Source organism: Microcebus murinus, chromosome 18, assembly GCF_040939455.1.
Source record: "Microcebus murinus isolate Inina chromosome 18, M.murinus_Inina_mat1.0, whole genome shotgun sequence".
Classification (NCBI taxonomy): domain Eukaryota; kingdom Metazoa; phylum Chordata; class Mammalia; order Primates; family Cheirogaleidae; genus Microcebus; species Microcebus murinus.
The window spans coordinates 38,066,646-38,082,810 of NC_134121.1; the positions used below are offsets into that span (position 1 = coordinate 38,066,646).

A 16,165-nucleotide genomic window follows, 5' to 3' on the forward strand; every position below is an offset into this window, starting at 1 on the left:
TAATGGATTAATAGGTTATCACGGGAGTGGAACGGGAAGAAGAAGGACCTGAGCTAGCACACACAGCCCCTCACCATGCAACGCCCTGCGCGGCCTCAGGACTCTGCAGAGAGTCCCCACTAGCAAGAAGGCCCTCACCAGGTGCACCCCATCAACCTGGGACTGCCCAGCCTCCAGAACTGTAAGAAATAAATTCTTTTTCTTTATGAGCAACAGAAAATGGACTAAGACACTAGAATAGTCGGATTCCTAAAAACAGGAGACAGGCTGGGTATGGTGGCTCATGCCTGTAATCCTAGCACTCTGGGAGGCTGAGGTGGGAGGATTGCTCAAGGTCAGGAGTTGGAAACTAGCCTGAGCAAGAGCGAGACCCTGTCTCTACTATAAATAGAAAGAAATTAATTGGCCAACTAATATATATAGAAAAAATCAGGCCAGGCGTGCTGGCTCACGCCTGTAATCCTAGCACTCTGGGAGGCCGAGGCGGGAAGGATTGCTCAAGGTCAGGAGTTTAAAACCAGCCTGAGCAAGAGCAAGGCCCTGTCTCTACTATAAATAGAAAGAAATTAATTGGCCAACTAATATATATAGAAAAATTAGCCGGGCATGGTGGCGCATTCCTGTAGTCGCAGCTACCTGGGAGGCTGAGGCAGCAGGATCGCTCAAGCCCAGGAGTTTGAGGTTGCTGTGAGCTAGGCTGACGCCACGGCACTCACTCTAGCCTGGGCAACAAAGCGAGACTCTGTCTCAAAAAAAACACAAAAAACACAAAAAACAACAGGAAACAGTATGGTGGTTGCTAAGGGCTGGGGGTCTGGGTAGTTATTGTTTAACCACTTCAGTGTGAGCGTTGGCTGTAGCCGACAGCTGTGATACGACTTTTCTAATTTTTCATTTATCAAAATAAAATTGTGAACATTTAAAAATAACGTAATGAAAACATATATGTTACCTATTCTGATTTACATTACAAGTAAAGCTGCCTGTAAAGTAAAACAAGCTTTCAGTGCTTTAAAGCTTTCCTCATCACTCAAGAGCAAAACGGATTCATCAATGCACAACACACACTATCAGCCTGTGAGTGCTGGCTGTGAGCAAGGTTTCGTGGCCGGTGAGCATGGTCCCGAAGTGGTTAACAGGTACAAAGTTTCACATTTACAAGATGAAAAGCTTCTGGAGATTGGTTGCATAGACACTACTGAACTATACATTTAAAAATGGTTAAGAATTCGACCAGGCGCGGTGGCCCATGCCTGTAATCCTAGCACTCTGAGAGGCTGAGGTGGGAGGATCATTTGAGCTCAGGAGCTCAGCCTGTCCAGGTCCACCTACTGTTCCTGGGTTCACACCCTCCAATGGCTTTCATCACTCTCAGCAAAAGCCATGGTCCTTTGAGTGACCCGTGGAATCCAAATGACCTGGCTGCCTGGTCACCACTCTGGAGTCTCTTGCTCAATTTGTTTCAGCCACACTGGCCTCCTTGCTGGTCCTCCAACTCCCACTCACACTCCTGCCAGTCTGGGCAAGAGCGAGACCCCATCTCTACTAAAAATAGAAAGAAATTAGCTGGACAACTAAAACTATATAGAAAAAATTAGCCGGGCATGGTGGTGCATGCCTATAGTCCCAGCTACTCAGGAAGCTGAGGCAGGAGGATCACTTGAGCACAGGAGTTTGAGGTTGCTGTGAGCTAGGCTGACACCACAGCACTTTAGCCTGGGCAACAGAGTGAGACTCTGTCTCAAAAAAAAAAAAAAAAGGTTATGAATTTGTAACCAGCCTGAATAAGAGTTAGAACCTGTCTGTACTTTATAAAATAGAAAAAAATAGGTGGGCATGGTGGTGCATGCATGTAGTCCCAGCTACTCAGAAGGCTACTCAGAGTCAGGAGGATGGCTTGAACCCAGGAGTTTGAGGTTGCAATGAGCTACAGTGACACTGGGGCACTCTACCCAAGGTGACAGAGTGAGACTCTGTCCACTCCCACCCCAAAAAAGGTTAACAAGTTACATTTTATGTTATGTGTATCTTACCACAGTTAAAAATTAATTAATTAAAACCCAAAACCTTTCACCAATGTCTCATGTTTTTTAAAGTCCAAACTCTTAACCAATGTCAGTAAGGATCTGCCTCACTCTGAACCCTCCTTCTACTTCCTAACCTCCAGTAACACTAAGGGGCACCAGAATGCCCATCCAGGTCCACCTACTGTTCCTGGGCTCACACCCTCCAATGGCTTTCATCACTCTGAGGAAAAGCCATGGTCCTTTGAGTGACCCATGGAACCCAAATGACCTGGCTACCTGGTCACCACTCTGGAGCCTCCTGCTCAATTCGTTTCAGCCACACTCACCTCCTTGCTGGTCCTCCAACTCCCAGTCACACTCCTGCCCCCAAGGCTCTGCACTGCTTGCTCTTCCTGTCTCTGGTGGCCTGCCCTCAGACAGGGTTCCACAGCCCGCAGATGGGGGGCTTTGTGCCTCCCAGTGGGGCTCTGTGGCCCAGACAGGGCTCACTCTAGCTGTTGTTTTGATTTGGTGTTTTGTTTTATTTATTTATTTATTTATTTATTTATGGCAGAATCTCACTCTGTCACCCAGGCTGGAGTGCAGTGGCACAAACTCAGCCTTGAACTCATGGCCTCAAGTGATACTCCAGCCTCCTCCTCCCAAAGTGCTAGGATTACAGATGTGAGCCACAGTGCCCAGCCCTGCTCTTTGTTTGGGTCTCTGATTCTTAGCGGGTCTTTTCCAAGCTACCCTGACAATTTAGCCCTGCCTGTATTCCTGTATTCTTTCCCTGCTTTATTTCTTCCACTGAGCATTTATCTAATATGTGTTTTACTTAATTATCTTGCTTATTGTCTCTTTCTCCCACTAGGATGTAACCTATATGAAGGCGGAGATTTTAGCCTGGTGTAGACTATTGCCTGGCATATAGTATGTGCTTAATGAAAATCAGGTGAATGAATGACTAGATGGATGATGAGCTCCTTTTCCTCAGTTGTTAAGATTCAGCTCAAAATTTGCTTCCTTGTGCAAGATCCCCCCAGTGCTCTCCTTGTATCCTGCACAGGCTTCCGCCAGGCCCCAGGGCATTCTATAGCCCTTACCTGTTCACACGTTAAACAGGTGATAGACCTTTCCCCCTAGTGCCTGGCAGAGCTGGGCATGATGTTACATAAATGTGTGAATGAATGATTACATGAGTGAATGAATATATGGACCTGGGCTGGGTTGAGGACAGTTGTATGTGCTTGCTCCTCAGGGATGGGAGGGGACCCTGTACCTTCTCTCCAATCTCTGTCTGGTCCCCACCAGGCAGCATCTCCAGGTCAGCTAGCAGGGCACAGGCCTCCAGCGCCCGCTGGTAGCGCTTGGGGTCCAGTGCTTGGCCAAACAGCACATTTTCCTGAAGAGTGCAGTTCTGGATCCACGCCTGCTGGGGCACGTAGGCCACGGAGCCCTGGCCACGGGAGGAGGTTACGTTGGGGCCTGCCCAAGCTGTGGCTGAGCCCCATGCCCTGCCCAGGAGCCCCTGTCCCTCTCACCTTCATGTGCACTGTGCCTTCCAGCTTCTCCATTTCTCCCAGCAGGGCAGACACCAGGGAGGACTTCCCACAGCCCACAGGCCCCACCACAGCCACCAGTGCCCCTTTGGGGACCTGGATGTCTAGCCTAGGGGCAAGGAACCCAGGAGTCCAGTCAGACGTGGGGACCAGGGTTTTGGTCTCCAGTCTTCCACCTGGAGACTCAAGCCCTCCGCCCTTGCAGACACCACCCTGGCCAGCTGAGGCTCTTCCGGCATCCAAAGACCCTGGGGTGGGGGCTGTGGGCTGCTATTGATCTGATCTTCAGCCCACTGTGGGTGTCAGAGAAGGGACGGGAGAAGCTGGTACCTGAGCAGGATGGGGGCCAGGTCCCGAGCCCAGGTGAAGGTGCCACAGTGTATGGTGATGGCATAGCCTGGGAGGACCAAGGTGAACAGGGTCAGGGAGGGGTGGGGGGAAGAGGACAGAGAAGAGGGGAGGAAAGCCTGGGCCAGGGGAGGGGAACCCTTGTGGGGAGGAAGGGAGGGAGAGGTACAGAGAGCCCTGGGGGGCAGAAGAGGAGGGGGTCACAGAGTTAAAGCAGATGTGAAGAGGAAGAAGAGGAGGGTTGCGACAGGACAATGAGAAAGCTTGGAGCAGAGGATTTTCCGGAGCCAGGACTGGGGTGAACAGCCCAGGAGAGGGGTCTCTGGACCTGGAGCAATGGTCTTCCTTTCCACACACTGGAGGTCAAGTTCATCCTGGCTCAGGAAATGCTGGATCCGTTTCAGAGACACACTGGTCTGCAGGAGGGGGAGTCAGCCCTGGAGACTGTGCTTTTCCACCCCTCCTCCTACCCCTGCCCTTTCCCCAGCTTCCTGCGCTAGGCAGGGCCCCAGAGGGCCCAGACAATAACACCTGGGCCCTTCCATGACTGAGTCTCCCAAGGCTCCCACCACTCAAAGGTCAAGTCCAGGCTGGTAAGAGGAGGCTGTCTCCGGGGACCTCACCCGACCTCCAAATGACCCCTGATCCCAGCGACCTCATTCAACCTTGAACTACTCATCAGGACACCAATGGCCCTTCCCTGATTCCAGCTACTCTCCTTGATTATCCCTTGACCCTAAGTGACCTCTCCCTGACCCCGACAACCTGCCCTGACTCCAGGGGAATCCCCAGCTCCACGCGAGGTTACCTGAGTCAGGTTGCTGATTAACTGGGGCAGCATTTGGAGGGGATTCTTTAAGATATTGAACAAGGACACGGACACGAAGGCCTTCTCGGCGTCCAGCACATTGTTCTGGTCCACGGACACGTACACCCCGAGAGTGATCAGGGTCACCTGGGCAGAGTGCGGGCGGGTGTCGGGGTGGAGTCTGCTGGGCTCCAGCCATACCCGGGCACCCAGAGCCCCGGTTTGGCCCAGCGGGGGGCAGGAGCCCAGCCCCGGCAGAGAGCCTTACCATGAATGGGGTGCAGGTCCAGAGGAAGGTGGAGAGGGCGTGGAGGTAGGCCGCCTTGCGCAGCAGCTGGAGCTCGCCCTGCCTGATGCCCTCCACCTGCCCCGAGAAGCTGGGCTCCCAGGCGTACAGCTTCAGCACCTTGATGCCAGCTAGGATCTCGCTCATCAGCTTGATGCGCGAGTCCTTGAGCTTCATTTGCTGCACCTACACGGTGGAAAGAGTCGCGGTGGCACATCCGCTGCCCTCCCCGGCCTTCCACCCTGTGCCAGAATGCCCAGCCCTTGCCTCCCCCGTGTCCTCTGCCTCACCAAATCCAGCTCCACCCTCGGCGCCACTGTCACTGACCCCTTCCCTGGGTTTCTAAGGCATGTGGCACTTTCCTCTTGTTCCATAACACTCCTTTCACATAGCCTTCCCCATCAGACTGTGAGCCTCCTGACGTATGAATGGTTTATTTCTCTTTGTTCTTCCAGATGCTAACCCAAGGCTTGGCACACCGGATCAGTTAGTGCATTCGTTCAACCCCTACTTATTGAGCGCCTACTATGTGCCAGGGCATGTGCTGGACATGGAGGATGTCTTGACAAGCAATTCAGACAAGGCCCGGACCATGATACAGCTGACAGTCTGATGGAGGAGGCGGATAACGAGCAAATGATTACCCAAATTAATGCTTAATTAGAAATCATTATGTGTGCTCTAGAGGAAAATAACATTGCAAGACAGCAATGGGGTGGGGGTGGGGAAACAAACTGAGTAATCAGCATGGGCTTCTGGAGGAAGTGACATTTATGCTGAGATGTAAAGGAAGGAAAGGAGCTGGCAGGTGAGAAGGGGTGAAGAGCATTCCAGGAAGAGGGAACAGAATGCGTGGTGGCCCAGAGGTATGCCGAGTTTGGTGCTTTGAAGAAAAGAAAGAAGTCCAGGCTGGCTGAAACTTGGCCATGGCACTGGGTGGTAGGGGTGGGGGTGAGGGATTGGCAAGGTAAGCAGGGGCCTGGTGGGTGGTCTTAGGGACTTTGTCATTTATTCTACAGGCAGTGGGAAGCTACTGAAGACTTCAACACATGTTTGCAAATAACAGACTGAATGACTGGCTATTTATGATTAGTGGAGAAAGATTTCATTAGACCAGAAGACTCAGGTTGAGTCCCAACTCTGTGTGATTCTGGACTGCCATAATTTCTCTGGGCCTTGGTTCCTCAGCTTCAAAATGAGAATGTTACTAAAACTCTCTCAGAGCTGTGAGGGCAGAGTGAGCTATGGTTTGTGCAATGGCTAGCAGCCGTCCATACTCAGTGAGCAAGGCGGTGGAGAGGCCCCCAGGTTAGTGAGCAGCCTTGCCCGGGCAGCTGGCCAGGTGATCCAGGCAGGGCCCGTGCACCTGTGGTAGCGCCTACCTGGAAAGCACGCATCTTCACGGCCACAGCTCCATTGAGTGGGATCAGCAAGACTATGACAGCAACGCCAGCCAGGGCAGAGGGACCCAGGTTCTGAGGAGGCACAGACAGATAGATGAGACAGATGAACAAATAACCAAAGTCTACAGACAGAACCTAACAGACAAACAGGCCTGTTGACCCAAAACATGGAGCTGGGCAAGAAGCCAGAGATGGTGGTCGGCAAACAGATCGGGACAGAACGACCACACATTTGCAGAAGCAGCCAGTCATCAGATAATGACCACAGGGACAGACAGCAGACATAGAAGGGTGTCCAGACACACAGCATGGCACACATAGACAATGACAGCAGTCACACCCACCCTGCCTCCAAGACCCTCTTTCCTCCCATGGCTTCTGGGCGAAGGGTAACAGGCAGGTTGGAAGGATTCACTGCAGACACCAGCATCCTCGAAGTCCTGCTCCTCCTCCCCTGCCCCCAGTACCTAGGGAAGCTCTCGTGTCTATCCACATCCTCTCTGCCCACCCAGAATAACTCTCTCCTTTTCCCTTACTTTTCTCCCTTCTCCCCTCATCCCTCCCTCCCTCCCTCTCTTCCTTTCTTCCTTGTTTTTTTTTCTTTTTTAGACAAGAGTCCCTTTGTTGCCCGGCTAGAGTGCTGTGGCGTCAGCCTAGCTCACAGCAACCTCATACTCCTGGGCTCAAGCAATCCTACTGCCTCAGCCTCCCGAGTAGCTGGGACTACAGGCTCGACTCACTACCACACCCGGCTACTTTTTTCTATTTTTAGTAGAGAGGGGGTGTGTGTGGGGGTGTCTCGCTCTTGCTCAGGGTGATCTCAAACTCCTGACCTCAAGCGATCCTCCTGCTTTGGCCTCTAAGAGTGCCAGGATTACAGGCGTGAGCAGCCACACCCGACCTCTTTGTTTTTAGAGATGGGGTCTGCTGTGTTGCCCAGGCTGGACTGCAGTGGCTATTTACAGGTATGATCATTATACACTACAGCCTTGAACTCTTGGGCTCAAGCGACCTTCCTGCCTTAGCCTACTGAGTAGCTGGGATTATAGGCACGTGCCTGGGCCCCAGAACAGTCCTCTCTTGTCCCTTCTTCAGCAAGGTCAGAGGAAGGGGCAGAGGTCAGGGTTTGAGTTACCTGCCAGAGGAAGTAGATTGCCAGGATGATCTGCAGGGGTGCCGACCACACCAGGTTGAGGTAGGGGGCAAGGTCCATGAAGCGCTGGGCATCCACTGACATGAGGTTGACAATTTCCCCCACAGTAGATGCACGTTTGACCGAGCTGGTGATCACCAGAGCCTGCAGGTGGACAGCAGAGCAGGGGACTCAGCTGCAAGCCTCTCACGGGCTGCCCGGGGCTGGCCTGCCCCCATCCTTCCATGCCCAGCTGACCTTCCTGTAGATGACACCTATGATCCCCGTACGGAACCGTAAGCCCAGCACGAAGATGCACTGGTGATACTGATTTAAGACCAGCGTCTGCATCACGGAGCACACCAACATCAGCCCAGCCACCAGGAAGCCCCACCAGGTGGGGGCCGAGGGGTTTGAAATAAACCTGATCAGGACGCTGTGGGGAAGAGAGAGGCACGAGGTGAGCGAGGGTGTCCGATGTCCCAGCGTCTCCCTTCTCTGCGGCCTCTGCTTCCACACTCAGCCCCCCAGCAGCCCCTGCCTCTGCACCCTCTCAGGTGGGGGCTGCCAGCCCGTGCCCACACCCCACTCCCCATCCCACCCCAGGCCGGGAGGGTCAGCCCAGCTGCCTCAAGACCATGACCTCCATCCTTGCGCCAGGCTGCTGCCTTCACCTCCTTCCCTATCCCCCGTGGGCCCTGCTGCCCACTCTGTCTGTGGCTGTCACCACCAGCCTCACCTGCCAGCCTCTCTCACCTCCTGAACCACGCGGCAGGAAAGCGGGCTGCCGAGGGCCCCACAGACCGCCACAGGACCACAACAGCCTCTCGCCCCCAAATCCATCCTCCCAACTGCAGCGGCCTCCCGCGCTGCCCGGTGACCTTCTGCAGGTCCCTAACCCACCCCGCTCCAGGGCCTTCTTCACCCCTCTCTTCTTACCTTCTGGCCTGTCCCCATGCCCTGCCCCTCTCAGCAGCTGTCTCCCCACTCAGCCACCCACGAGGACTCCCTGCCACCCACACTCTGCCCTCCAAGCACCCGCCCTCTTCCTTTCCTCCTGCCTCGGAAGATGAGTGCCCTCCGACTGTCCTGCTGGCCCTGCCCCCCGGAACGCACTCCGTTCCTGCCCCTTTCCCTTGGTCCCCACCGTCTTCCCCTCTGCCAGCCGCTCTGCCCTTCACTCTTGACAGGTTGGGACCCTGGAACCCTCCGGCCAGGGTCACAGCCCGGCCTCCCTGTGGTTACAGGCTGATTCGTGTCTCTCTGAAAGGTAAGCTCAGGTCCCAAGCCCTGCTGCCTGTGCATGTGACCTCATTTGGAAATAGGGTCTTTGCGATGAGGTCATGTTGGAATAGTGTAGACTCTAATCTAGTGACTGGAGTCTTTATAAGAGAAAGAAGAGGGAGAACTGCAGACACACACACACACACACACACACACACACACACGAGAACGCCACGTGAAGACAGAGATCAGAGAGATGCACCTACTAGGCAGGAGTGCCGAGGGTTGTCAGACACTACCAGAAGCTAGGAGAGAGGCATGCGACAGATCCTCTTCCAGATCCTCTGCAAGGAACCAACCCTGCCGACACCTTGATTTGGGGCTTTTGCCTCCAGAACTGTGAGGGAATCAATTTCTGTTGTTTTAAGCCACCTAATCTGCAGTGATTTGCTACCGTAGCTCTAGGAAATGAATACCCCTTTCTTTTTTCTTTTTTTGAGATTGGGTCTCTGTCTGTCACCCCAGCTAGAGTGCAGTGGCATGATCATAGCTCACACCAACTTCAAACTCCTGGGTTCAAGCAGTCTCCTCTGTCTCAGCCCCCTTAGTAGCTGGGACTACAGGCATGCACCACCATGCCCGGCTAATTATTCTATTTTTAATAGAGACAGGGTCTCGCTTTTGCTCAGGCTGGTCTCAAACTCCTGAGCTCAAGTGATTCTCCAGCCTCGGCCTCCCAGGGTACCAGGATTATAGGCGTGAGCCACTGGCCAATACCCCTTTCTTTACAGCAAGTTTCTAGGCCTGCAGCCCCTGCTCTCAGGCCCTTCCGCTCTGTCCCAGCCTCTATTTTTGCAAAGTCAATTACCAACTCCATGGTGCCTCCCACAGGCTCTATTTTACTGGCCAGCTTTCTTCACTGGAGGTTACTCCCCTCATCCCCCCACCCCCGGAAGCACTTTCTGCACTTCACTTCTCATTCCAGGTTCTTTTCTTTTCTCAGCTCTGGCCCCTCCAGTCTGCCCTGTGCTCCTGTCACTCTGCGGAGGTGCTCCGCCATTGTCCCCTGCATGGGCTCTCTGGGAGTGCTGAGCCACACAGGTGGGACTGTGGGCTTCCAGTGCTGGCCCTGATAATGTGACCTCCAGCTAGCTGGGCACCCTCCCAATCCCAGATGGCCCATCAGCACCGCCCACCCAACACGGCCACCTCACTCCTGCTTGGGCCCAGCATCTCAGCAAGAGGTCCATCATCCTCCAGTCCCCCAGGCCAGAGCCCAGGTAGCCCCTGCCTTCCCCCTCTCCTTGGCCACACACCCAGCTCTGGAACAGCTCCCAGGGAGGCTTCTCTCATGCCTGGCCTGGATCTGACAGGTTGGCCCACTTCCATCCACCAGCCCTGCCCTGCCTCCCCGCCCTGCTGGCAGGAGAGCCTCTAAACTCAGAAACACCTGGAATCCCTGAGTCATGCTGTTTCAGGCCTTTGTGACTAGCTTAGGCTGAACTTTCCCCTCTATCTCCGCCTACTTGTTCCTCCAAACCTGTGACTTCCTGAGTTGGCATCCCCGCTTTGTCCCAGGCTGGCTTGCTTGGCCTCCCAGGCCTTTCCAGACACCCGAGTACAGCTCTGCCCCCACTTATTCCAACTGATGTACATGCTGGTTTCTCCTGCAGACCTCAAGACCATATCTTTTTTTTTTTTTTTTTTGAGACAGAGTCTTACTTTCTTGCCTGGGCTACAGTGAGTGCTATGGTGTCAGCCTAGCTCACAGCAACCTCAAACTCCTGGGCTCAAGGGATCCTCCTGCCTCAGCCTCCCAAGTAGCCTCCCAAGTAGGAACTATAGGAATGTGCCACCATGCCCGGCTAATTTTTTCTATGTATTTTTAGTTGGCCAATTAATTTCTTTCTATTTTTAGTAGAGACAGGGGTCTTGCTCTTGCTCAGGCTGGTCTTGAACTCCTGACCTCAAGCAATCCGCCCACCTCGGCCTTCCAGAGTGCTAGGATTACAGGTGTGAGCCTCTGTGCCTGGCCCTCAAGACCATATCTTGTTTATCTCTGTGTCCCTAGCGACTAGCACCATCGTGGTACCCTGGAGGCTCAACAAATGTTCATGGAACAAATGAATACACACCTGGAGGGGCTCCGGGCTCGGCTGCTAGGCAGCTCTCCCTCCCTGCCCCTCATCTGAGAGCTCCTTCCAGTCCGAGCCACTGCTGTGACAGATGGCAGAGCCCGATGGTGGTGAAAAGCGCACGGGAGCTGCGACACTTGCCAAGGGTCACACAGGAAGTGGAGATAGCCCCTCCCGATCCTGGGGTTCTCTTCACTGTGAGTCGTTCCCTCCTCGGGGCCCAGCCCCCCTCCCCCCCCCCCCCCCGCAGGCCCCTGCCAAGAGGGAGCGGACACCTGAGCAGCTGCGGGTTGATGAAGGACAGCAGATCCTGGACGAGCTTGAAGCAGGCACCAATGAGGAAGCTGGGGCCAAAGGTGGCCAGCATGGCCCACAGGAACGAGGGCCCCCCGGGCCTGGGCCGCGCCTGCAGCAGCGCCTCATCTTCACCGGAGCCGCTCTTCCCAGACGCCGCCGCAGCCTGGCGTCTGGTCCGGGAGGAAGGAGCAGTGGGTGGAATGGGCTCGGGGCCCCATGGAGCCAGGGGCCAGGCTGGGCTGGCTGGGAGCGAGGAGGGGGAGGAGGGAGCTGGATTTTGGCTCTCAGAACTGAGAGGGGACAGAGAACGTGAGTACTGTGTGGGTGCCTCTGTCTTCAGGTGCTAGAGGGCCCCAGCGGGGACAGATTGCGGCCTCACTCTTCCCAGCCCCTGGCCTCTCCCTAGCGCCCCAGGGCTGGCTCCAGAGCGGACGCTGGAGCGAAGGGGAGATGAGGGCAAGGAAGACTAGTGGCCCAGGCAGTGGGCAGCTGAGCAGCTAGTGGCAACCAGGAGCCTGGGCTGACTGAGCACTGAACTCTGAGGGCACGAGTGGGAGGAAAGAGGGTCAGTCCTGGGGGCAGAAGTGGCTGGGGAAGGATGACGCTGAGCCCAGCTCTCTTGGCCGGGCAGTTGGCCAGAGACAGAAACAGGAGGCCGGGCTGGGTTGGGGGTGTGCTAGCTCCTTCCCGTCCTGGAGGAAGTCTCTGGAATCTACCCTGTAAGTCAGGCAGTGTAGTGCAGTGGCGAGTGCTGGACTTCTGGGGCCAGAGAGCTGGGTGTGGAGTCCAGCTCTGCCACCGTCAACTAGGGGACCTTGGGCCTATTTGTCCCCATCTGTAACATGGGGACAACAGAACCCATGCTGTAGGGCTGCTGAGAGGTTAAATGAGTTAATCTCTTAGGACGGGGCCTGGCTAGCAGGTAGTGTAGGGAAGAGCCAGCCGTTCTCCTGCCTTGCTGGAGAGAACTAGCCCTGTCCAGGCATAAGCTTCCCACATAATGGCTGTGAGGCCACCAAAAAATCACCTGCACCTGCTCTGTCCGCCATCCCATGTGACCATCCCAGGCCCACTAGCGTCATCTGCAGGGGACCTGGGTATGTGAGGGGCTGGGGGGGGGGGCGCGGGGACACAGGGCGGGCCTCACCCTGGTGCCTGCTTTTCCTGCTTCCTCCACGCCTCCAGCAGCCGCTGCACCACCTTGTAGGATTTGTCCTCCTCATTGAGGGACCAGAGGTCCTGCTCCTCCAGGGGACGCCGGTAGCCGAGGATGGCCATCCTGGATGGGGGGTGAGGGTGGAGGAGGCAGGCAGCCCCACATAGGGTCAGAATTTGGCAGCCTCGAGCTGGGGGCCAGTGTCTCCAGGGCCCCAGGGTCTCCCTTGGGTGTGTGACCAAGGGAGGTGTCTCCATTCCCATGGTGAACAGGCTGGAGGTCTTTGCATCCCCCTCCCAAGGTCCTACCCCTAGCCTGCTCCTCGTCCTGCCCACATGCCCCATCTCCCCCAGGCCCTGGGGATGAAGTCCGAGCTGGCTTGGGCCCTGCGTGAGGACACGCTTGGTGGAGTCAGCCCTGGCCTCAGGTGCTTCCTCAGTGCGGCAGGTTAATGAGCTGTCACCCAGGTCACAGACACAATTATCCTGCCCAAGCCATTCTGAGGGACAGCCAAGAAGATGACAAGCTGCAGGTTTATCCCAGACGGAAGCGCTGGGAACTAATTACAGTCTCCTTCCAGCCCCCTGGGCTTGTCCCCGGGCCTGCCAGGTGCAGGGCTGGCCGGCAGCCTGGGAGCAGAGCTGGGCCAGGCCAGGCCTCTGCACCAAGCCACGCAGCCCAGACACTCTTCCCCACTGTCACCTGCCCCAGGGCCAGCCAGGACCCTGAACTTCTGACCTGCTCCCTTTCCCCAACCTCACCTCCAATCTCTCCCCCTCCCTCCCTCTGGCCCAGGCTGAGCAAAGAGCCAACTTACTTTGTGAACCACCAGAAAGACAGGCGGGAGAGAAAGCCAGCACTGGCCTCTGGACAGGGGTTCTAGAAGGTGCGAATGGGATGGTGGAATCAAGAAATGCCCACCACCCTCTCAAAGCAGGGGAGAGGAGGGGGGATCCCCTCTCTGCTTCCTGCTCCAAGCCCCAGCACACAGACTGTGGAGGTGACATCTCTCCCCCTTTGGGGGCTGCTTGCAAGGGCTGAGTTGTGAGCTGCGGCACCCCCACACCCTCTGCGGCAAACTCACAGGTTCGACATTCTTTTGGGAGAAAAGCGGTGGTTTCTCCCTGAAGCAGGACAGGATGAGCGCAGACAACACCAGGGCAAAATAGATGTAGAAGGTGGTGAAGCGAAAGGGGTCTGAGATCCTGCCCTGGGGGAGAGGGAGGGGGTGTCAGAAGCACCAGGGGAGCCTGGGCCTGCAGCCCTGCCCTGGGGAGAGCCGGGCGGCAGCCCTCTGGGGTGGGAGGTAGAACCTGCAGGATTCTGGGGAGAGGGAAGGACCACAGGGCTGGGGTTCAGTGAGGACTTGCCCCAGGCCAGACACTGTGCCAGCACTTGACCTTCGTCTAACCGGGACAACAGCCTACAGGCCGGAAATCTCAAGACTCCTATTGCAGGTGAGGGAATGAGTGAGGCCCCAAAGGGCTAAGGAACAGGCCTGAGATCACATAGGGAGTAAGTGGATCGTCCAGAGCCTGTGCTCCCGGCCACTCTCCTTGACTGCGTCCCAACGAGATGGAGAAACGGGAGGCACTAGAGGACTGCCAGGGTTCCATCCACCACCCAACACCACCTCCATCCAAGGTCAAGAGGAAGGCCAGGGACCAAGGAAGGTGGGAAGAGAGGGGCACAATGTGCTAATGGGACTTCTAGGTAAGACAGAACTTTACACATGTCTTCATTACCCAGACGCTGACTGACACCCACATCAGACATTGCACTTGGTGCTGCTGCGGGTGCAGGGGGTGGGGACGGGGGGGCGGGGGGGGGGAGGCGGACAGCCCTCTGCACTCCCACGACCATCAACAACGGCAGCATCTTTGCCCCATTCCCGTGTGTTACACCAGTGCCCCCTCCCCAGCCTGCTTCCAGGCAGAGATGCAGCGAGGGAACACGGATTGCACACAAGGTCCTGGGGACAGCAGGAAGGGGCCTGGGACCCATCAGTGACCTTGAGCTCTGAGGTCACCCTCCTAGACAGGGCTGGACCTGGCAGGTTCCCTCTCTCCCCACCCTCCCCCCTTACCTCTGCCTTGGCTGAAAGGATCTTGGAGCGGAAGGGAACGATGGCGCATAACACACACAGGAACCAGAAGATGATGAGGACCCCCGAGGACTGCACGCCCTGCAGCCGCTCATACTGGATCAGCAGAGTGGCCAACAGCTGTGCAGGGAGGGCAGGAGAGGCTCGGGCAGAGCACACACATCTGGACCTGCCTCCTTTCTCCCCGTCCACCCCCATCCTCTTCCCACTCCCGGCGTCCAGCCTTCTCCACAGAGCCCGGGGTTCTCCCATCACAACCCATAGCCCCACCCAGCATCCTGGGCCCCACACTGACCATGGTGACCCCCACAACCAGGGGGGTGACAAAGAAGATGGGGGCAGGGGCCCAGCCATGGATCAGGCCGTGGAAAGAGTAGAAAAGTTCCGCCCAGGAGACACACCACAGCAGGACGCCCAGGACCTATGAACAGGGAACAGGTTGGACCCCCATCCCCAGAGACAGAGACAGTCCTGCTGGGGTGGTGTCTTTGCACCTGAAGCCACCAGACCTGCTTGGGCCTGGCCCTGAGGGCTGGGAAGGGTGTTGGCCAGAAGCTTCTTGGGAGTGGGGAGAACATTGCTGAACTTGCTTGAACTTTCCCAAACCAGGAATATCTCAGCTGGCTGTAGACCCAGTTGGCTGGCTGCCATGCCCCAGGCTGCAGGCCAGGTGAGGCTGGGGAACAAAGTCCAGCCGAGGAGTGGATGGGTGGGAGAGGGGCTCATTAAAAGCAGAATCCTCTAGTCCCAGCCCAACCCATAGCAGAGCCCTGAGCCCCTGACCGTCTTGAGCCTGGACAGGTGGGAGAGGATGATGTAGCCATGATGGTGGTGCCGCAGGTAGTACAGGTAGCAGGGCAGAGCAACCCACAGGTAGATGCAGGGGATCCAGGCGAGCAGGGAGTTCTGGAAGCAGGGAGTGAGGTCCGGGTTGTCCGTGTGCACAGACAGGTTGGAATCCTGGGACAGAGAGGACAATTCAGTGGCAGCCTCTAGAATTGGGCTGTTCCTTGACAGCATCTCTCTGGGTGGGTCAGAGAAATGCTCCATCCAAGATAGGAGTGAGGGCCAGGCGCGGTGGCTCACGCCTGTAATCCTAGCACTCTGGGAGGCCTAGGCGGGTGGATTGCTCGAGGTCAGGAGTTCAAAACCAGCATGAGCAAGAGCGAGATCCTGTCTCTACTATAAATAGAAAGAAATTAATTGGCCAACTAATATATATAGAAAAAATTAGCCGGGCATGGTGGCGCATGCCTGTAGTCCCAGCTACTCGGGAGGCTGAGGCGGCAGGATTGCCTGAGCCCAGGAGTTTGAGGTTGCTGTGAGCTAGGCTGACACCATGGCACTCACTCTAGCCTGGGCAACAAAGCGAGACTCTGTCTCAAAAAAAAAAAAAGATAGGAGTGAGGTGGAAGGCAGGTGAGGAGGAGGGAGCCTAAGTATGCAAATGAGCAGGTGCTGTCCTGAGTGTGAGTTCTCCAAGGAGGCCATGGCTGCCTCCATTTCTTCACATTTTCTCTCTCTCAATGATGTATAATTTAAGAGCAATAAAACTGCACCCATTTAAAGCGTGCAATTCAATGAGTTTTGACAGTTTAAGACAGAGAAATATTGCCTCCTATGGTACATGAGCCAGATAGAGGAGGTATAATTCTGGATTAGTTAGTTTATATATCAAGGTCACGCCCCTGGCTGAGCCGTTTA

General features: G+C 55.8%; 1 protein-coding gene and 1 long non-coding RNA gene across 2 annotated transcripts in view; one reads left to right on the forward strand and one right to left on the reverse strand.

Moving 5' to 3' along the window:
• ABCC3 (ATP binding cassette subfamily C member 3) overlaps positions 1-15,500 on the reverse strand; it is a 33,067-nt gene extending 17,567 nt beyond the window's left edge. The window contains exons 1-16 of the mRNA XM_012789789.3: positions 15,245-15,500; positions 14,757-14,882; positions 14,444-14,581; positions 13,442-13,567; positions 13,175-13,236; positions 12,349-12,480; positions 11,180-11,371; positions 7,804-7,981; positions 7,549-7,710; positions 6,393-6,485; positions 4,993-5,196; positions 4,725-4,871; positions 4,245-4,332; positions 3,899-3,965; positions 3,551-3,677; positions 3,289-3,465 (exon numbers count right to left, since the gene is read on the reverse strand). Coding sequence (XP_012645243.3) covers positions 3,289-3,465; positions 3,551-3,677; positions 3,899-3,965; positions 4,245-4,332; positions 4,725-4,871; positions 4,993-5,196; positions 6,393-6,485; positions 7,549-7,710; positions 7,804-7,981; positions 11,180-11,371; positions 12,349-12,480; positions 13,175-13,236; positions 13,442-13,567; positions 14,444-14,581; positions 14,757-14,882; positions 15,245-15,481 — 2,256 coding nt within the window. The 5' untranslated portion in view covers positions 15,482-15,500. The remainder of the gene's footprint in view (positions 1-3,288; positions 3,466-3,550; positions 3,678-3,898; positions 3,966-4,244; positions 4,333-4,724; positions 4,872-4,992; positions 5,197-6,392; positions 6,486-7,548; positions 7,711-7,803; positions 7,982-11,179; positions 11,372-12,348; positions 12,481-13,174; positions 13,237-13,441; positions 13,568-14,443; positions 14,582-14,756; positions 14,883-15,244) is intronic.
• On the forward strand, positions 36-7,834 carry LOC105885124 (uncharacterized). The gene is made up of 3 exons (XR_001160496.2): positions 36-181; positions 5,466-5,876; positions 7,674-7,834. It is a non-coding gene; the product is annotated as an uncharacterized LOC105885124 (long non-coding RNA).
• Positions 15,501-16,165: the final 665 nt, after the last annotated feature.